Source organism: Mirounga angustirostris, unplaced genomic scaffold (assembly GCF_029215605.1).
Source record: "Mirounga angustirostris isolate CCGP_5_RB_7025 unplaced genomic scaffold, mMirAng1.0.hap1 SCAF_3, whole genome shotgun sequence".
NCBI lineage: Eukaryota > Metazoa > Chordata > Mammalia > Carnivora > Phocidae > Mirounga > Mirounga angustirostris.
Window position 1 is genome coordinate 15,216,767 of NW_026991711.1, and position 21,512 is coordinate 15,238,278.

The window sequence follows — 21,512 nt, forward strand, 5'->3', positions numbered from 1 at the left end:
GTCATATGGTTTGTCTTTGGAACTCCCATCCTGCATCGTCTGTTAGCATAAACTCACTTGGGGCAACCATGAGTCACTCTGGTTAGCATAAACCATCGGGGCCCACACTCTTGTTACTTGTAAAATTCCAGGGATTTAGAGGAACCAGGACAAAGTCCAGGAAGGGAGGACAATGCCAGCCAAAGTCTTTTTTTTTTTTTTTTTTAGCCCAGTTTTGAGGCATAATTGACAAAACGGTAAGGTATTTAAAGAGTACAGTGTGATGTTTTGATATATGTATACATTGTAAGAGGATTCCTCCACCATCTAGTTTAATTAACACCTCCATCATCACCTCATATCCCTCCCCCCTTTTTTTGGTGAGAACATTTGAGTTCTCTCCTAGCCAATTTCAATGATATGATACAGTGTTATCAACTGTAGTTACCATATTACACATTAGAGCCCCAGCCCTTAGTCATTTCATAGCTGAAAGTATGTATCCTTTTTACTAGTCTCTCCTTCCTCCCCCTTCACCCCTCCCTCCTGCCCCTGGCAACCACTCTTCTCTATTTCATTTAGATGACTTCGACATTTTGTTTACGATTCCACATACTAGTAATACCATGTGATATTTGTCTGTCTCTCTCTGACATATTTTTTTTTTTAAAGATTTTATTTGTCAGAAAGAGAGCGAGAGACGAACCATGAGAGACGATGGACTCTGAGAAACAGACTGAGGGTTCTAGAGGGGAGGGGGGTGGGAGAATGGGTTAGCCTGGTGATGGGTATTAAAGAGGGCATGTTCTAGGGCACCTGGGTGGCTCAGTGTTGAGCGACTGCCTTCGGCTCAGGTCATGATCCTGGAGTCCCGGGATCGAGTCCCGCATCAGGCTCCCTGCTCGGCAGGGAGTCTGCTTCTCCCTCTGACCCTCCCCCCTCTCATGTGCATGCTCTCTCTCTCTCATTCTGTCTCAAATAAATAAATAAAATCTTTAAAAAAAAAAAAAAAGAGGGCATGTTCTGCATGGAGCACTGGGTGTTATGCACAAACAATGAATCATGGAACACTACATCAAAAACGAATGATACAATGTATGGTGATTAACATAATAAAAAATTAAAGAGAGAGCGAGAGCGAGCGAGCGAGAGAGAAAGAGCACAAGCAGGGGGAGTGGGAGAGGGAGAAGCAGGCTCCCTGCTCAGCAAGGAGCCCGATGCGGGGCTGGATCCCAGGACCCTGGGATCATGACCTGAGCCGAAGGCTTAACCGACTGAGCCACCCAGGCATCCCCTGACTTCTTTCTTGTAGCATAACGCCCTCCACATTCATCCATGTTGTCACAAATAACAGGGTTTCCTTTTTCAAAGGTCGGATAATATTTCATAGTGTATGTGTATATATGTACCCCCCCCCCCACATTTTTTGTGAATACTGCGGTGAACAAGGGAGTACGGATATCTCTGAGATAATGATTTCATTTCTTTTGAATACATACCCAGAAGTGGGATTGCTGGACCGTGTGGTAATTCTATTTTTGATTTCTTGAGGGTCCTCTTTTTCTATAGTGGCTCTATCAATTTACCTCTCTACCAACTGTGGATGAGGGTTCCCCTTTCTCCACATTCTCTCTAGCACTTGTAATTTCTTGTCTTTTTGATAATAGCTGTGTTAACAGGCATGAGGCCATACCTCATTGTGGTTTTGATTTGCATTTCCCTGAAGATTAATGATGTTGAGCATCTTTTCGTGTACTTATTGACCATCTGTATGTCTTCAATAAAAAGATGTCTATTCAGATCCTCTGCTCATTTTTTTTTTTTAAGATTTTATTTATTTATTTGAGAGAGAGAATGAAAGAGAGAGCATGAGAGGGGTGAGGGTCAGAGGGAGAAGCAGACTCCCTGCCGAGCAGGGAGCCTGATGCGGGACTCAATCCCAGGACTCCAGGATCATGACCTGAGCTGAAGGCAGTTGCTTAACCAACTGAGCCACCCAGGCGCCCCCCTCTGCTCATTTTTTAATTAGATTTTTTTTTCCTGTTGAGTTGTAGGAGTTCTTTATGTATTTTGGATGTTAACCCTTTATCAGATAGATGATTTGCAATTATTTTCTCTTAATCGGTAGGTTGCCTTTTCATTTCATTGATGATTTCCTTTGCTGTGCGGAAGCTTTTTAGTTTTTTCATTATTGACGTGTAGTTGACATACAATATTATTAGTTTCGGGTATACAACATAGTGATTCAATATTTATATACATTAGGAAGTGATCCAAGTGACTAAGGTTTATCCAAGTGACCAAGATAAATCTAGCTACCATCTGTCACAGTTGTTACATGTTATTAATATGTCTCCTACACTATACCTTGTATCCCTGTGTTGTATTTTATAACTTTTTTTTTTTAAAGATTTTATTTATTTATTTATTTATTTGAGAGAGAGAGAGAGAAACAGCATGAGAGGGGATAGGGTCAGAGGGAGAAGCAGGCTCCCCGCCGAGCTGGGAGCCCAATGTGGGACTCGATCCCAGGTCTCCGGGATCATGACCTGAGCTGAAGGCAGTCGCTTAACCAACTGAGCCACCCAGGCGCCTGTATTTTGTAACTTTTATTCCCTTACCCTGTTTTGCCCATCCCCTCACCCCCTTCCACTCTGGGAAAAACCAGATTGTTTTCCATAGCTGAGTCTGTTTTGTTTTGTCTGTTTGTGTTTTAGATTCCACATATAAGTGAAATCATACAGTGTGTGTCTTTGACTTATTGCATTTAGCATAATACCTTCTAGGTCCATCCATCCATATTGTTGCACAAGAAGGGAGCAAAGGGGAGCTTGATAGAGTCCCACTTGTTTGTTTTGGCTTTTGTTGCCTTTGCTTTTGGTGTCAACTCCAAAATATGCCAACACCAACATCAAGGGTCTTATTGCCTTTGTTTTCTTCTAGGAGTTTTATAGTTTCAGGTCTAAAGTCAAGTCTTTAATCCATTTTGAGTGCATTTTTGCATATGGTGTAAGATAGTGGTCCAATTTCATTCTTTTGCACATGGCTGTCCAGTTTCCCAATGCCGTTTATTGAAGAGACAGTCCCTTCCCCATTGTATATTATTGTCTCCTTTGTCATAAATTAATTGACCTTATATGTGTGGGTTTATTTCTGGGCTCTCTTTTCTGTTCCATTGATCAATGTGTCTGTTTTTATGCCAATACCATACTGTTTTGATTACTATAGCTTTGTAATACATTTTGAAATTCGGGAAGTGATGCCACCAATTTTGTTCTTCTTTCTCAAGATTGCTTTGGCTATTTTGGGGTCTTTTTTTTTTTAATTTATTTACTATTTATTTAAAAAGATTTTATTTATTTATTTGACAGAGAGCATGTTCACACAAGCAGAGGCAGTGGCAGAGGGAGAGGGAAAGGCAGGCTCCCTACTGAGCAGGGAGCCCGACGCGGGGCTTGATTCCAGAACCCCAGGATCATGTCCTGAGCCAAAGGCAGATGCTTAACCAACAGAGCCACCCAGGTGCCCCTACTTGGGGTCTTTTGTGGTTCTGTACAGATTTTATAATTATTCTATTTCTGTAAAAAATGGCATTGGAATTTTGATAGGGATTGCATTAAATCTGTAGATTGCTTTTGTGGTATGGACATTTTAACAAGATTCTTTTAATTCATGAACACAAAGCATCCTTCTGCTTATTCATGTCTTCACTCAACAGTGTCTTACAGTTTTCAGAGTGCAGGTCTTTCACCTCCTTGGTTAAATTTTTTCCTCGATATTCTATTCTTTTTGATGAAATTGTAAATGTGATTGTTTTCTTAATTTCTTTCTCCTACTTTGTTATTAATGTGTAGAAACAGCAGATTTGTGTATATTGATTTTGTATCCAGAAGGTTTACTGAATTCATTTATTTTAACATTTTTGATGCAATTGTAAATGGGATTGTGTTTTTAATTTCTTTCTCCTATTTTGTTGTTAATGTATAGAAAGAGCAGATTTGTGTATATTGATTTTGTATCCTGAAACTTTACTGAATTCATTTATTCTAACATTTTCGTGGAGTCTTTAGGGTTTTCTGTATACATAGTGTCATGTCATCTGCAAATAGTGAAGGTTTTACTTCTTCCTTTCCATTGTGGATGCCTTTTATTTCTTTTTCTTGCCTAATTGCTCTGGGTAGGACTTCCAATACTACTATGTTGAATATGAGTCATGAGAGTGGGCATCCTTGTCTTGTTCCTGATCTTAGAGGTAAAGCTTTCAGCTTTTCACTGATGAATATGAAGTTAGTTGTGGGCCATAGAATTTTATTTATTTTTTAAAAATTTATTTATTTTAGAGAAAGAGAAAGAGAGCATGAGTGGGAGAGGGAGAGAGAATACCAAGTAGACCCCACACTGAGCTGAGCACAGAGTCCAACACGGGGCTCGATCTCATGACCCTGAGATCATGACTTGAGCTGAAACCCAAGAGTCAGATATGCTTAACCAACTGCCCCACCCAGGCACTGCTGTGGGCCATAGAGTTTTGATGATTGTCTTTCAAATGTTTTTAAATCTGGTACTTTTTTAAAATAAGATCTTATTTATTTATTTGAGAGAGAGAGAGTGCGTGCGCGCGCGCACGTGTGTGTGTGTGTGTGTGTGTGTGTGTGTGTGTGTGTGTGTGTAGGAGCAGAGGGAGAAGGACAAGCAGACTCTGCGCTGAGCTCAGAGCCTGACACGGGCTTGATCCCAGGAGGCTGGTGTGGAGCTGGATCCCAGGACCCTGAGATCACTACCTGAGCCGAAATCAAGAGTCTGATGCTTAGCCGACTGAGCCAACCAGGCGCCCCCACTACTTTATTTTTTTTTAACTTTTTACTTTGAAATAATTTTAACTTGACAGAAAAGTTGCAGGAGTGGTACACAGAACTCATATACCCTTCATCCATGTTCCCTAACATTAGAGTCTAGCATAGTTGCCATTCTATCATATTATTCCTTTTTATCTGACCTATTTGAAAGTAGATTGCAGGCATGATGCTCCGTTACTCTCTGAACATTTTAGCATGGATTTCCTGAAAATAAGGATCCTTTCTTGCGTTACCAGGGTATTCCGATCAAAACTCAGAAATTAAAGTTGGTACATTACTACTGTCTAATTCTCCGACTGCATAATCAGTTTGCTTACATTACCCATTTTAGGCCCAGGATAACGCGTTGTATTTAGTTTTCATATCTCTTCAGCGTCTTTCAGTATGGAATACCTTATGCAATCTCTCATGTTGTCGGTATTTCTGAAGAATATGTAGATTATTACTCTGTAGAATGTTCTTCAATTCATGTTTGTCTGATGTTTCTTCATAGTAGGAACACCTAGAAGTAAACGCTCAGTGCAATCCTATGCACATGATGTCCACTTGTCTCATTACTGGTGGTGGTAACTTTTATCACTTGGTTAAGATGGTGTCTACCAGGTTTCTCCACTTTAAAGTTAATTAATTTCTAAAGACTTTTTGCCACTTATTCTTTGAAATTAATATCTTAAGTAATTTATCATCAGAAGCCACCCCCCTCCACAGTATCATTAGAATACAGTAAAGCAGTTGATTTTGGTCTATTGATTACACATCTTACCACTTGCCCTTAGTACCTTTGCGTTGGACTTTCTACTTTTGTAAAACTATCTGTATATAAATTTTATTACTTTTCTTTATCTTTGCTCCCCTCTCACCCCTTTGATAGCTGTTATTAGTATGTGATGAGCTATCCCTTTTTAGTATCTTATTTTATTTTTTAAAGATTTTATTTATGTATTTGACAGAGAGAGACACAGTGAGAGAGTGAACACAAGCAGGGGGAGTGGGGGAGGGAGAAGCAGGCTTCCCGCAGAGCAGGGAGCCCGATGCGGGGGCTCGATCCCAGGACCCTGGGACCATAACCTGAGCCGAAGGCAGATGCTTAATGACTGAGCCACCCAGGCGCCCCCTAGTATCTTATTTTAATGCGAATGAATTTAGTGTGTTTTGATGGTAAGCAGAGTTCCTTGTGGATGTAGTTTTTTAGATATTTAGTAAGTAAAATACAGAATTTTAAAATATATATTACTGCTATGCCAATTTAAGGAATTTAAGAATAAATTTGATAGATGCTTCAGTTGATATTAAATAGGGATATTAAAGTTTTTTTAAAGGATGGTTTGAGTTGCAATGTTCTTGTTTTGATAGAGTAAATTAGTAATAGAGTATTGAATTTTAAACTCTGATTTTTGATCATGTGACTTGTCTTTATGGTGGAGTGGCAGTCCCAGAGTTAGGACCAAGCAAAGGGAGGTGAGATTTGTTTTAACTAGAGGGGAATAAGGCTGGGAGAGTAAATTGGATCTAGTTTCCTTCCACGAAGGAATGTGGCCTTTTTTTCCTTCCTTCCTCCTTCCTTCCTTCCTTCTTATTAAAAGGTTTTATTTTATTTATTTGTCAGAGAGAGCACACACAAGCAGGGGGAGCGGCAGGCAGAGGAAGAGGGAGGAGCAGGCTCCCTGCTCAGGACCCTGGGATCATGACCTGAGTTGAAGGTAGATGCTTAACCGACTGAACCACCCAGGCGCCCCTTATTGTCCTTTCTTAATGTTTCTTTGAAATCTCATTCCTGACTGTTTCCTTACCTTCCAAAGTCCCTCATCTACAAAGTGGGTTGAAAACTTGTACTGTTTCCCTTTTATAGGATAAAGGATAAAGTTCATTTGGAATATAAGACCTTTGGTTACCCCATCACCACACCAAACCCCATGCAGTTTTGAACCTGCTGTTCCTAGGCAGTATGTCTTTGCATGTCTGGTTCTGTTTTTCTGAAAAATCCTCCTTTCTTGCCTTGTCTCCTCAGTGGGCTCCAACTGATTCTCCTGAATTTTACTCAAAAGCTTGGTCTCTTCCTGGCAACCCTCCCAAACCTCCTTGAGGGTCCCCAGGTGTATATGCTTTCCACTCTTCATGGTGCAGATGGTTCCTGGACCTGGCCAATGACCAGAATTGGCAGGGCTTGGGGGGCCTTTGGAAAAGGCCAACCAGTTGCGTTCTATCTTGGCTTACTCTTTTTTTTTAAAGATTTTATTTACTTATTTGAGAGAGAGAGAATGAGAGAGAGAGAGAGCACATGAGAGGGGGGAGGGTCAGAGGGAGAAGCAGACTCCCCGCCGAGCAGGGAGCCCGATGCGGGACTCGATCCGGGGACTCCAGGATCATGACCTGAGCCAAAGGCAGTCGCTTAACCAACTGAGCCACCCAGGCACCCTTGGCTTACTCTTATTCAGTCATTGCATGGGGCTTTGTCATCTGTTAGTCTTGGTTTCAAAACTCTCCAGGTTGAGATTGGGATTTTGATATTTAGCCAGGGTTGGGACTCTTGGTATAAGTCCCAGACGAGAGCCTCCCGATGGTCATGCCAAGCATACTGTATGGCACAGTCTCCAACTTGAGCCTGCGTCTGCATCACCTGGGAGAGTCAGTAAGGTACAGAGTACTGGCCCCAATCCAGAGTTTCTGAGTCAGAGGTCTGCGGTGGCGCCTCAAGGTCTGCATTTTCAGCAAGGACGCTGATGCTGCTGGTCTGGGGATCCCACTTTGAGAATCTATGCTGTACAGGAGATCGGTCACTGGTGAGTGACCTGAAAAAAGCCAGGAAATTGATCTTCTGTAGGGCTCATGATCACCCTTGTCATGTCATACTGTAATTCTTCAACATAAATCCCTCACTCACTGGACCTGGACTGTGAGCCCCTGGAGGGGAATTGGACCGATGAATATAGATATGGGTTTGTACCATTATCCTTGTTTTGGTGGCTAAGGGACTGCTGCCAATGCCCTGTGGTGACTCTTTGGGAACATTTGAAGTAAAGTTTTATGGCTTTTCCAGAAAGAGAAAAAGCTCAGGACAGTGGTTCTGGCCCAGGGGATTTTGGCATCCGGCAGTGTCTGGAGACATTTTTGGTTGTTGCAACTTGGGGAGGGGAGATGCTACTGGCATCTTGAGGATAGAGTCCGGGGATGCTGCTAGCTATTCTGTAATACACAGGACAGCTCCTGCACCGAAGAAGCATCAGCCCCAAGTGTCAGGAGTGCCGAGCTTAAGAACTCCTGCTTTAAGGGGAAGGGGGTTCAAATGAGCTAGTGTGGGTCTTACTGTGAGATCCGTGTGCCTCTCATTTGTCACTCACCCCAGGCCCTGCGCTTGGTCTCCTTGACCCTGAGTACCCTGCCTCCCTCCACTCCTTGTCCCCCCAAGCTCTGCCCTGATGGAGTCCCCAGGCTGGACCTTACCAGCCTCCAGCGACAGGTTGGCAGAATCTCCAGGGAAAATTAACCCAATGACTAATAATTAGCAACAGCCAGAAGTGCTTTAAAATACATCCTTTTAACAATAAATGACTTATTTAATTGGGGCTAGGGCATTTGTTGAATGATTTACTGACTTCAGCTGACCTGCACATTCCCCGTTCATATAAGAACTTAAGGAGGGTTGTCTGGGTGTTCTTTGCCCCTGCTTCTTACCCAGGGGAGAGCTGTGCATTCACTTATTCAGAATGACCCACTGTGTGCCAGGCACAGGGAACACCATAGAAAGACTGTGTCCTGCCCTCCTGGAGCTCTTGTTCTAAAGGGGAGAGAGACAAAATAAGTGAATTTTTTTCTCTCAACAAATAGATTGTAGTAAAGGGGTAAATAAAGAAGAGGGAAATAAATTAGAGAATCAGGGTGTGTTTGGTTTTTTAAGAGCAGGTAGCCTAGGCCTTGCCGTGGAGGTGACCGTGAGTTTGGGAACTGGAGGAGAGAAGGTGCCATCGTGGGTGAAAATGGGGAAGAGCATTTGTTCTCAGCAAAGGGACCAGCCAACAGGAACTTGGAACCCCAGCAAGCAGGCATGCTGGAACACTGGGCGAGGGGGACTGGGCTGGAGATGGGGCTGGTGAGCTGGGAGGGACCCCATTGGGAGGTTAGGCGTCATTCTGCTGCAGGAGAACAGCATGGCCTTGTGTTTTTACGAAGTCATTCTGACTTTTCTGTAGAAAGACCGGGAAACCAAGAGTGCGAGCAGGCAGGCCAGTTAGCGGGCTGTTGTAGCACGGAGACCTGGTGGGGGAAGCACAGGCTCCAACAGGTGGATGGGGTCAGGAGGTCAGCTGTGGGCCGAGTTGATGGGTTGGCTGAGGGGAAAGGAGGCTTCCAGTGACGACTGGGTTTCTGGTCTGAGTGGTGGGCTCTTTGAGGTTGACATTTACAGAGCAGGGGAAGAATAGTTTTGGCAGGGAAATCAGGAGCTCCATTGTGGAGGTTAGGGGGGCTGCCTCTTGGCATCTGGGAGGAGGTGACAAGTAGGCACTTCGCCATAGGAATCTGGCGTTTGGTGGGAGAGGCCTGGCTGTCAGCAGCTGGATGGTATTGGAAGGCCGGGGATGGACACTTGTCCCCTGGAGAAAGCACAAGGCTGCACTCTAGTCAGTGGCTTGCAGAGTAAGAGGCTCACAGCCATCGGTGAGCATTGCGGAGGTTCGAAAGCCCATCCTTGATGTTTTCCTCAGAAGAGTGAGAGGCAGGAATGTTCCAGAAGAAGAGATGAATGTGAGCAGTTGGAGTTTGGGGTGCCCTTTGTGTTGGGTGTGGAGATCACTTAGAATGATGCAGGGAGTTGGGGGTTCGGGGAAGCCTGATCCGCTAAAGTCCCCGAAGAATGATAGGCAGTGACAGAGAACGTTTTATTTATTTATTTATTTTTATTTTATTTTTTAAAAGATTTTATTTATTTATTTGCCAGAGAGAGAGAGAGAGAGAGAGAGAGAGGGAGAGTACAAGCAGGGGGAGTGGCAGGCAGAGGGAGAAGCAGGCTCCTTGCTAAGCAAGGAGCCCGATGCGGGACTCGATCCTAGGACCCTGAGATCATGACCTGACCGAAGGCAGACACTTAGCCATCTGAGCCACCCGGGGGCCCCGACAGAGAACGTCTTAGATTCAGCAGTGATAGCAGGTGCCATGGCTTTTGGAGCTCCAGGGGTGTAGACAGCTAGGAGGCACAGGCAGGGCGTGGGGCTAGAAAACAGAATTGGGAAACTGAAGGGCCACCTCGAGGCTGCAAGAAAGTTGCGTCCCCAGGGGCCAGCCAGGGCTCTGCTGAGAGCACGGAGCGTAGGGCACAGGGGAGTTTGTCACTCATGGGAGCCAGTTCCAGAGAGCTTCATGGAGGGCTGGGAGGGAGGGTTGGGGACAGGGGTCAGACTGTAGGTGGCAGCTTGGAAGGAAGAGCTTTCTTTTTGGGGGATAAAGTGTCCTTCAGCAGTTTGGAAGGAAGAAAGCATTTGAACAGGCACTAATGACCAGACGTTCAGAGCAGAGGCAGTACCAGGCACTCTCGGGCTCAGAAGGGGATCTTGTGATGATTGAATCCTGGGCCTAGCGGGGGCCGGGCTGGTTGTAGTGACTAGATCCTGCTGCTTGTCTCCTCCTTGCTAGTTCCAGCCAGCGGTGCTTTAATCCCTTCACAGTCTTGGGGTAGTAGCTTACTCGTGATTCTTCTCACTGGTACTGAATTGTAGGCAAAAGTTTTCTTTATAGAAGGGGATTAGGACAGTAATCCATGCATGATGGTTGTAGAGTCTAGGTGTTGGCGTTGGTGCGGGGAGATGGGTGGGGATGAGGCCACGATGAAGAAGAGGTGTTGGATTAGCTGGTAGGAGAGGAGGAAGACAGGAAGTCCAGCCGTGAGCCCTGGAAGCTCCAAAGTCGAGGTCAGAAGCCTCTGCAGGGTCCACAGCTTGGAGGGGGGAAGAGGGAGCAGAGGGAGCTGGGGTAATGACCCATTTTGAGGATAGCTCACCTGCACGGTGGGTGTTCTGACCTTGCACTGGATGGATTCCTGTGATATCTGTGCCCAGGCATCATGATGTACCAGGCTCTGCGTTTGGTCATGGAGATTGCAAGTGGTATGGGAGTCGCGTTGTCCTGAGGGGTTGATAGTCCGGTGGACTGGAGGAAATCCCGCTGCTGTGTTCAGTGCTGTGCAGGAGGTAAGAAGGAGAGAGTAAGCTGAGGAGGGAAGGACTGTTGGGGCAGAACTGGGTTGCAAGATGGCTCATTCGGCAGTGGTTTGGAATTGTTGACTAAATGTCCCCAGGGATACATTGGAAGTCAGAGTCTGTTGACTCAGGTCTCCACGTCCAATTCCTTACTTAGCTGGTGGCACAAAGTAGGCTCACCATCAGATGGAAAAGAAAACCTTTGGCCCTTGTTGGTGTCTGTGGGGCTCAGCCTGGCTTTCTGGGATTTGGGCACTGAAGGGGATTGGGAGGTCTTTAAATCAAGATCTGGGGTAAAAAAAAGTCTCGAATGTGATTACCTAAGAGCTATGCCACCATCAAGGCTGGTATTTGGTGGGTCTTTGTAGTGTTCAAAGCAACCCCAGCTGCTCCCCTCAGCAGCCTCGGGAGGTGTTCTCCCCATTTGCCAGAGGTCAATACTGAGAGGTCATATGGCTAGTTCAAGGTCATACAACCAAACCAGAAAGTTGGCACAATCTGGAGAATTATGACACATCCAGCAGAATTTTTTTCTCACTGACTTTTAAAAAATTGTGGTAAAATACAGATAGCATAAAGTTTACCATCTTAACCATTTATAAATAGACGGTTTAGGGGTGGTAAGCTCACTCACATTGTTAAGCAACCAATCTCCAGGACCCTTTTCATTATCTTGCATTAGTGTTTCATTAAGCACGGATCCCCATTTCCCCTCTCCTCCTGGCCCCTGGCAACCACAGTTCTGCTTGCTCTCTCTATTAGACTACTCTAAGCACCTCAAGTAAGTGGAATCATAGTATTTTTCCTTTGCGACGGCACCATTTTACATTTCCCAACGGCTGCATGCAAGGGCTCCAATTTCCCCACATTCTTACCGAACTTACGTATTTATTTTTTTGATGGTTGCCATGCTGATATGTGTGAGGTTTTGTCTCACTGTGGTTTGATTTCCTTTTCTCTAGTGATGAGCATCTTTTCCTCTGCAAACAGAATTTTCAGGGCAGGGTGTCCTCATCTGGGTAAGCTGCATTGCTAATTGCCTCTGCATTTTCCACAGGGATACCTGCACAATAAGGGTGGCCCCGTACGGTTCAAACCTGTTTGGTGGTAAAGCTCACACGGATTTATGCTTTTGTCTGGGAAGGAAATTGAGACGGAGAGATATTGGAAGACCGGCAAACAGTCATAGAGGTGCTGAACTTGGAGCGGGGAGCGGTCCAGGACCGTGGGGTCCCCAGTACTGTTGCTGGGACTAGAGCCCAGCCTTCCACCTCCCGGACTGGGGTTCTTTAGAGGTCCCAAGCTACCAGGATTAGCAAAATCTGAAGCTCAGTTTCTCTCTTTGCTTCCTTTGTGATTCACAGAATTCATTTATTCAACAACAAAAAAATTCTTGAGCCGCTCTTCTGTACCCAGTATTGTGCTAGGGATAAAGCTGTCAATAAGAGAAATAGGATCTCTACTTTCCCAGGTTGTTGTCTGGCCTCTGAAATGTCCTTACTGGCAAAATCAGTGAAATGGTGTTCATGGTTAGGCTGGCTCTGCGTCAATTATTGTCATTTACGTAACGTATAATGGATCTGTATAGGGCTCTTTAGATCTTCTGTACAGCTGTTTTCTTTTCATAATTAGTAACTTGTAGAGCTCATTTGAAATTATATAAATACTGTGCTCCACATCACACTTTTCACCATGAGTTTTAACTTCATCGGTCAATCCCTAACTCCATGGTTCCTTCTGTATTTGTTTGCATTTCAGAATTTTCCTTCTCTCCCGTTTATGTGGCAGTAAGGATTCATGGATTCTTCTGTTACTTAATGGTGTGACTCATGGCTATTTATTTGATGCTGGAGTATCCCAGATTTGTCTGGTGAGAGCCCTTCAAGCTGTCTCCTCTGGCCTTGGGGCACATCCTCGTGATTCCTTGAGCGCTTCCTTATTGTATGGTGTGAGATGTTCCAGGCCCATCTTGTACTTTTCTCTGCCTGTTCTGCGTTGGTGCCAGCTTATGGAAGAGGTGCCGTTGCTAGGAATGATGTGGACTCTGCTCGCCCGGGCCGTACTCCATATGCGACCCCATAGGCATTTCGCTTTTGCAGCCAGTGCTGTGGCCAGACCAGCCCTTGTGATTCTTGTGGTTGCTGGGCACACATCTGGATCTGGGGTTCTGCCTTTATAGAGGTTGCGGGTGGGGTGCCTGGGGTTTCGTGAGTTCACTCTTTATTGGTGAATTTAAAACATGAGAGGGAATTAAAGCACAGGAATGGAAAAGCCAGTGGTCAAATGGTCAGTTATCTAGGTCAACCTGAGTGTTCTAAAAGAAGAGGGACCCCCTGGCTCTTTATCTGGTGTGGCTGGCAATGTCTTCGTTGGAGATGGAGGACTTTGAAGTGGATGCCTCAGCAATCAGAAGCTTAATGTCAGGCATTTAAATTACAATTAGGAAAGCTAATTGTCGGGTGCTTTTATAAACCGCCCCAACCTTGAAATCAGACATTTCCTCTAGGAGACCTGGTTCCTTTTAGGGAAGAAAGATATGAAAATACCCAGATCTGGGTGAGGGAGACGGAATGGTACAAACTTCTAGTTATAAAATAAGTAAGTCCCGGGGAGGTCATGGAAGGCATGGCGACTATAGTTAATAATTCTGTATTGCATATTTGGAAGTTGCTAAGAGACTAGCTCTTAAACGTTCTCCTCATAAGAAAAACAATTTTTGTAACAATGTATGGTAAAAAACCCCAAGATCTGGGCCCTAGAATACTTTTTACTACTGGTATGTCCCTGCTTCTGGGGTCTCTCGGTGGGTAGAGCTGTGTGAGAGAGAGAGAGAGAGTGTGTGTGTGTGTGTGTGTGTGTGTGTGTGTGTGTGTAAGCACATATTTATTCCCCCCAATATCTCTAATGTAGACTTTCAAAAAATTGAAGTATAGTTGTCCCACAGGGTCACATTAGTTTCAGCTGTGCAGTGTTGCCCTTCGATGACTCAGTGGGTTATGCTGTGTCCACCCCAAGTGTGGCCGACATCTGTCACCACACACCACACACGACTCTATGCCTTTCATCCCTGTGCCTTACTCGTGTTCCATAACTGGAAGCCTGCACCCCTGACCCCGCTTTTTGCACACCCCCTCCCCCTTCCCCTCCTCTCCGGCAACATCAGTTTGTTCTCTGTATTTATGGGTCTGTTTCCGCTTTTTGTTTGTTCATTGTTTTTAGATTCCATATATAAGTGAAATCGTATGGTATTTTGTCTTTTAGGCTTTTTTTTTTTTTAAACCCATGAATGTAGGATTCTAATTAGACAGATGTGTAATTTGGATGTGTATTACTTTCCTTTTCTCTTGACTTTTTTTTTTTTTAAAGATTTTATTTATTTATTTATTAGAGAGCGAGCGAGAGAGAAACAGCATGAGAGGGGGGAGGGTCAGAGGGAGAAGCAGGCTCCCCGCCGAGCCGGGAGCCCAATGCGGGGCTCGATCCCGGGACTCCAGGATCATGACCTGAGCCGAAGGCAGTCGTTCAACCGACTGAGCCACCCAGGCGCCCCCCTTTTCTCTTGACTTTTAACAGGTGGCTGAACCCCTTGTTTAAAATTGGTCACAAACGGAGATTAGAAGAAGATGATATGTATTCGGTGCTTCCAGAAGATCGCTCGAGGCATCTGGGAGAAGAGTTGCAAGGGTAAGGCACAGGCGGGAATGAGAAGGGTAAGGAGGAGTGAGAATTTCTGTGTGTGTCTTCGTGGTTTGGGACTTCACATGGGTTTTGCCTTCCCCTAGGCCCCTCTGGAGCCTCCTTCCCTCATTTGTGCGCTGTCCCCCCCTTAGGCTGTCCCCGGGCTTAGCCTACTTTGGTGGCTGGGGCAAAACCTGTTTCCTGTGCTTCTGTGGAGTGGAGGTTGCCAGCAGCAAAGGCTCTGGATGCCAAGCTCTGTCCCCAGAGATGGTCTCACCGGAGGAGGTTGTCCGTGCGCCTGTCTGCCTTCCTGGCCCGCTCCCGGCGCTCTCATTGCAGCCATCCTTGGCCGGGACTTGTTTCCTGAGACTGGAACTTTTCCCCTCAAGGCATGTTTTTTCTGGTGCTTCAGATTCCGCCTGGGGGCCCTGTGAACAATTGGCCAGAGCTGAGGAAGCAGCACCGCCCCCCCCCCCGGGGGGGGGCAGTCATCTGTGCTTCTGAGTGTGCTTGGCCGTGCTGTTTCTCACCGCGCTTGGTTTTTCTCCTTGCAGGTACTGGGATAAAGAAGTTTCAAGAGCCGAGAAAGACGCTCGGAAGCCTTCTTTAACACAAGCAATCATAAAGTGTTACTGGAAATCCTACTTAGTTTTGGGAATTTTTACGCTCATTGAGGTAAAAGCTTTTATGTGCGGTGTGTTGTTTTTCCGCATGTGTGGGTGGGTACTGAGGTGGGCAGCACTGCTGGGGACAGAGGCAAGTGATTTAATGTCTGAGGATAAAGCACATCTAGGAAACATGATGCACGTAGCTCAGCAGTTATATTCATCTTCAGAATGGGCACATTCATAAGTGGACCTCGGGGGATTACTGTTTTTCTTCTCCTGAATTGCGGGAGGATGGTGCTGAGAAGTTTTATGCCCTGTTAGGATACTGTTGGTGCTCAGTAAATGTTATAAATGCTAAGAGTGATCCTTGACCCAGAGAAGACTCTACAACCTCAAGGAATATGTGCCCTCTGATTTGGAGGAAATAAATTTGGGCAGAGCCCAGAATAACTTAGGTTTTCAGCAAATAACACCTAACTTGACCAAGTCTGATAAATGTCTTCCCGTGAAGGATTTATTGCCTTTCCCCCTTCCAGGGAATCAGAACCCTGGGCCCTGTGTCTGGGCTGGAGCTGGCCAGACCTCTCAAGAGCCCATGGTTCTCTGGGCTGCCCCCTTTCCAGCAGGACACGTACTATGAGCCAAAACCCCTCTGTGGAGGAGCTCTGGCTCCGTGAATTCTGGAGGATTCGTGCCCCACCCATTCTGGTTTCCTGTCCCTGGTTATTGGTGTGGATTCCTGGTTGGAAGTGGAGCTTTGGTGGCGTGACATTGTAGCTACCCTAGGAGTGATGTGGAATGGAAGAGCAAAGGCAGAAAGCCATGAGGTCAGTGAGCTCCAGTAGCCCGATGGGCCTCAGTCAAGATCGTCCAGTAAGACTGTGTTCTCCCGGGCGCAGCCAGTGAGAGCCAGTGAGCCTCTACCTGTTCTAGGCTGTGGCCTGCTGGAAGGATGCTGCAGCTCCACCTGGCTGGCTCTGCACCTTAGTACTGCCTTAGGGACGCTGGTGGCCCTGTGAGTGTATGAGAGCAGTTGGGATAGGAGTTGGGGTTGCTGTGAAGAGGTGGTTTTAGGTGGAGAAGGGCGGTGAGTTGTCCTAAGTTCGTTTTGTCGGGCGTGAGATGGGTGGGCTGGTTGGTGGTCTGTGGGAAGGGCAGCTCCTGTGTTAAAGGCTCTGTTGTAGGGAAGGGCAGGGGGTTGGTAGGTGATCCCCACCCTGTGTAACTGGAAAAAACCAGAGTCTGTCAGCCAACAGGTGACTCATGGTCCTGGGAGATTGAAGTTCCCCTGGATGACAAAGGTGGGTTGGCCAGAGGGTGGGGGCAAGTATATGGAGCACCAGTTAGCCCCTAGATACTGCTGTGGCTTGTGACGGGCAGGGTGGAGATACACAGCAGTGGGACTGACTGGGGGGGTGGTGAGGGAGGGGACAGGAAACCCCGAGCCTGTCCCAGCCTGGCTTTGACCCATGTACTCATGACCCAGTGATGGGGTTCCTGTGCGGTCACGATAAGTCTCAGTTTGAAATACACAGGGTGACAAGTTGGGGTTTTAAAATGGTGGCCGGTGGGTGCAGGATTTCCTGACGAGATGTGGCTGCTGACCTCACAGAGCAGAGTGCTTGTGGATTCGGCTTGTCGGGAAGCCCGGGAGCCTTGGCATATGCCTGTGGCCCATGTCCGGTGTCTGGTTGGGCGTGGGCAGGGACCCGTGTCCTTGGAGTCTGGTGCTAGATCGTATCCTGGAGCAGGCCTCCCTTTGTGGCCTCTGGTTCTCTCCTTTCTCTTTGCTACCAAGTGCTGAAGAAGCTGAAGATGGCAGATCTCAAAGGCTGGCCCTTGTGGCCGTGTTTGGCCTGAGCTTCTGGTTTCCCTCACTGTTGTGGGCTGTTGCCCATGTGGGGTGGGGTCTCTAAGTCCCAGGTGGTCCCATCTCAGAATAAGCTGCAGGTCTGTGCTGGGCTTGGGAGGAGTAGGCACAGAGCTCTGAGGCCGCAGGAGCTGGGCTGCTTCCTGAGAGGACAGGCTCCACTCTGGCACAGGGAGCGTTGATGACCACGTCGTCCAGCCCTGGTATACTTACTACTGGGGGATCTAGGGATGCCGGGACTGGGGGCGAAAGGAGCGTGCAGCTGGTAAGAGCGCTGGTCTCTTTGGGGATGTCGGTTACTGGGGAGGGGAGTACGTGGCAAACGTGGGGGCTCCTGCTCAGTAGCGTTAGTATTGGTAGCAGCAGTGGTGGTAGGAGCTCATACCCAGTAGTAGCAGCAGCGGTAGGTGTGGTGGTGGTAGTGGCCCTGGTGGTTTCTCATCCTCAGTAGTGGTATTGCTAGTACTTGCAGCAGTAGTAGGGCTCATACTTGGTAGCAGTAGCAGCGGCAGTACTGTTACTAGTAGTATCACTACTACTGCCAGCAGCAGGGGCAGGAGAGACCTACTCGCTAGCAGCGTTACTAGCGGTAGCAGCGGCAGTACTGTTACTAGTAGTATCACTACTACTGCCAGCAGCAGGGGCAGTAGAGACCTCGGTAGCAGCGTTACTAGCGGTAGCAGCGGCAGTACTGTTACTAGTAGTATCACTACTACTGCCAGCAGCAGGGGCAGGAGAGACCTACTCGCTAGCAGCGTTACTAGCGGTAGCAGCGGCAGTACTGTTACTAGTAGTATCACTACTGCTGCCAGCAGCAGGGGCAGTAGAGACCTACTCGCTAGCAGCGTTACTAGCGGTAGCAGCGGCAGTACTGTTACTAGTAGTATCACTACTGCTGCCAGCAGCAGGGGCAGTAGAGACCTACTCGCTAGCAGCGTTACTAGCGGTAGCAGCGGCAGTACTGTTACTAGTAGTATCACTACTGCTGCCAGCAGCAGGGGCAGTAGAGACCTACTCGCTAGCAGCGTTACTAGCGGTAGCAGCGGCAGTACTGTTACTAGTAGTATCACTACTACTGCCAGCAGCAGGGGCAGTAGAGACCTACTCGCTAGCAGTGTTACTAGCAGCAGCAGAGGCTCATATTCTGTAGTAACAGCAACAACATTAGTAGTTCATACTCAGTGGTAATAGAACTATTAGTAGCAGTTTTGGCAGGGGCTCATACTCCGAGGTGGCGGCGGCAGGGGCAACAGCAGTACTGGTAGTAGTGCAGTAGTGTAATAATAAGTACTTGAAAACTCTCAAACTGCTGCAAGGGGGGCGCCTGGGTGGCTCAGTCATTGGGCGTCTGCCTTCGGCTCAGGTCATGATCCCAGGGTCCTGGGATCGAGCCCCCTCGTCGGGCTCCCTGCTCTCTCCCACTCCCCTTGCTTGTGTTTCCTCTCTCACTGTGTCTCTCTGTCAAATAAGTAAATGAAATCTTTAAAAAAAAAAAAAGCTACAGGGGTGGTAGGGGAGAAATCGTGTGTGAAAATGTATGAAGCAGCTGAGAGAAGAGCACAGAGCTATTGCCAGAGAAAAAACACCTCCTCTCGGCTCTCTGACCATCGTGGGTGGGGGCCTTGGCAAGAGAAGGCGTCAGGACAGAACACAAAGAGCGCTCATCTGGCAAATTCGGAATGTTTTGCTTCAGAAACCAAGCTGGTCACTTGCATGCCACATGACCCTAAGTCCATCCATGCCCTCCTGTGCCGCCATTATCCATATCCATGGAAACTCCTGCCTGGTCTACCTCAGAGGGATCCAGGGACAAGTAAATGGGATGCAACCGCTCACAGTGTCCGGAAACCAGCATCAAATCGGTATAAAGGAAGATCACCCTTACTCTACATGAGTCCTGGGAAGAGACCTAGTCCATTCTTGATGGCAGAGGCTGGTTTCACACAGGACTTGGAAAACCCACTGCTCCCCGACAGGCAACAATGGTAGAACAAGAACTCTTGAGAAAAGTTGCTCATAAAAGCCAACTTTTCTAAGGAGTTGCCAGAAGTTTCACTTCTAAGCAGATTTTTTTGTTTTAATTTAACCATTATGAATGCAACCTTTTAAAAAATGAGTCACCTCCTTCCCTGACATCTCAAAGAAAATGGGGGAGAGGCATTACCTTTGTTTGTAACTCGGGGTCATCACTGTGGATACCACTAACCTAATGCTACACTCCCAAGAACAGGCAGGGTGTACGCAGCGGGTCTGCCCTGCAGGTCTCCTCCACTTCCTCATCTGGCCCTTGCTGTGCAGGCCCCCCCCCCCCCCCCCCCCCCCCCGTTGGCTACCAGCAGCCACTCCTCAGCCCCCTGGGTTAAACAGAGGCGGAGGGCGCTTGGAACAGAGTAGGGACATAAATGCAAAGGCCCAGGGACATAAATGCAGAGGCCCAGGACAGCTCTCGAGGGATCAGCCCTGAGTCGAGGGACAACCTCGGGGCGGTGGGGGAGACAACCTCAAAAGATTTGGTTAACTTCTTGCCCATCAGCTGAGTTCCAGCCTAAAGATGTAGGCAAACATTTGCCTCCCTGCAGCCTCCACCTGGATCAGAAACAATTCGCAAAAGTGGCCTCAGACAAAGGCCAAGTCACTGATCAATGCCCGCAGCACCTGGGGCCGTTTCCAAAGGTCACTGGTAGAGTGACCTAACCCCACCCCCACCCCCCGGCCACTCCTCCCCTCTCAGGGCAAGGGGACTGGGAGAACCCACCCCGCTAACACCAGCAGGCAGAGACCGCCTCTCTCACAGATAAGGCCCTGGGTGGTGTGGGGAGACAGTCTCTACTGCTGTCTGCCCCAAAAAGAGCCTTCAGACTCCTCCTCCCTACCCTCAGGGCTCTAGACAGGAGGACACTTGCTCTGTCCCCACCACGTCCCCATGGAGGTGCACACAGGGGCCAGGCGTGCTGGGGGCTCGCTGGCTGTTGTTTTCTGGTTAGCGTCGGCCTGCAAGAACGCGGTGTTCGACATCAGCATGGAACTTGTTTCTGCGAGCCTTACAAGCATTCCTCAATTCTCACATGACGGAGATTTTCACTCCTTTGAAATCCAACCTCCAAAGCCTCGCCCTGGCCTGCATCACCGTGCCTCTCCCCACTGGTGGCTGCCAGGAGCGCCCGGGGAAGGCCCTGCCCACGCGTTGCTTGGTAACACTGCTATGCTTGCAAACCACGGATAATCAGCGAGCCTCAACCTTTTGAGAAAATCGAAAGGTTGAGTTTAGACCCTCCACTACCTAAAATATGAAGACCAACAAGCAGCAGAGAAGATCACAAAATGGGAAGCTGCTTCATTAAATCAACTATTACACTAGCACTCATCCCACTAACTCAGGAACTACCTTTAACCACTGAAAACCCAAAACAGCCCCTGAAAGTGATTTTGAACTGTGACAGATCCTTCCTCGCTCCACCATACAAAAGCATTTCTCATGTCTCCAAAACAGCATTGTGTCAACAGGCGAATCTAGAAACACAAGGGTATCTGTGTTGGATTTCAGGCTCCTTTTACCGCCAGAGAAAATTCAAGGTTTACTTCTGGTCGAGCTCTAACACCGTGGGTTGCCTGAGCGTCCCGGCATCAGGACGCAGAGCCCCAGCACGTATTCTCTCAAAGACACAAAGTGAGCATGATCCCCACGGGTGCTGGTCACCGTGCTCGTCCAGGCCAGTGTCTCGTTTTCTGCTGGAAACCACCGAGATACCGGCTGCGTCACAGCATGAAGCAGCAAGCGCCCTCCGGTAGCAGCCCAGCCCCCCTGCACACGGGATGCGCCTGCTCCCAGCCAGGTCTGAGTCCACCCCAGACCGTCACGGTGCTACCCCGGGCCTGCTGCACACCCTGCGTATGGGAAAGCGCCCAAGCGCCCTCATCCTTGCCTAGCAAGGGCTCGCCCCCGAGAGACTCACAGACTCCATCTCTCGTCAGGGAGCCGGGCACCTGCTGAGTAACAACAGAGAGAGCTCGGCCTCTGCCCAGATCATCCGAGCCCCATCTGAGACCCCGGCCTTCCTGCTGGTCCGTCTCCAGGAGCTCATCGAGAACGGGGCCTTAGGCATGTGGGTGGCTGTTTAGACTTCCGCACCGGGGCAGCCACACCCGCATCCTCTAGGGGGCGGTAACGAGTAGAAGGTGGCTTTCTGAAGGGCTCCGGATGGATCGAACACACCGTGCTGCTACCGCGGGTGTCAGCGCCCGAGCCCCGTCCAGCAGCCAGGGGACACCCACACCCGAGCTCTGCCCAAATTTACAGTCCCGCCTGACTTCCTGTCGCCCAAGCCAAGTTCAA

The 21,512-nt window shown here is 47.9% G+C and overlaps 1 protein-coding gene across 3 annotated transcripts in view; it reads left to right on the forward strand.

The window, feature by feature from the left end:
• The window catches only part of ABCC4 (ATP binding cassette subfamily C member 4 (PEL blood group)), a 249,739-nt gene that overhangs the window by 23,840 nt on the left and 204,387 nt on the right, over positions 1–21,512 (forward strand). For all 3 annotated transcript variants that reach the window (XM_064585949.1, XM_064585948.1, XM_064585950.1), the window contains exons 2-3: positions 14,597–14,707; positions 15,256–15,376. In XM_064585949.1, the coding sequence (XP_064442019.1) occupies positions 14,652–14,707; positions 15,256–15,376 (177 nt within the window). In that variant the 5' untranslated portion in view covers positions 14,597–14,651. The remainder of the gene's footprint in view (positions 1–14,596; positions 14,708–15,255; positions 15,377–21,512) is intronic.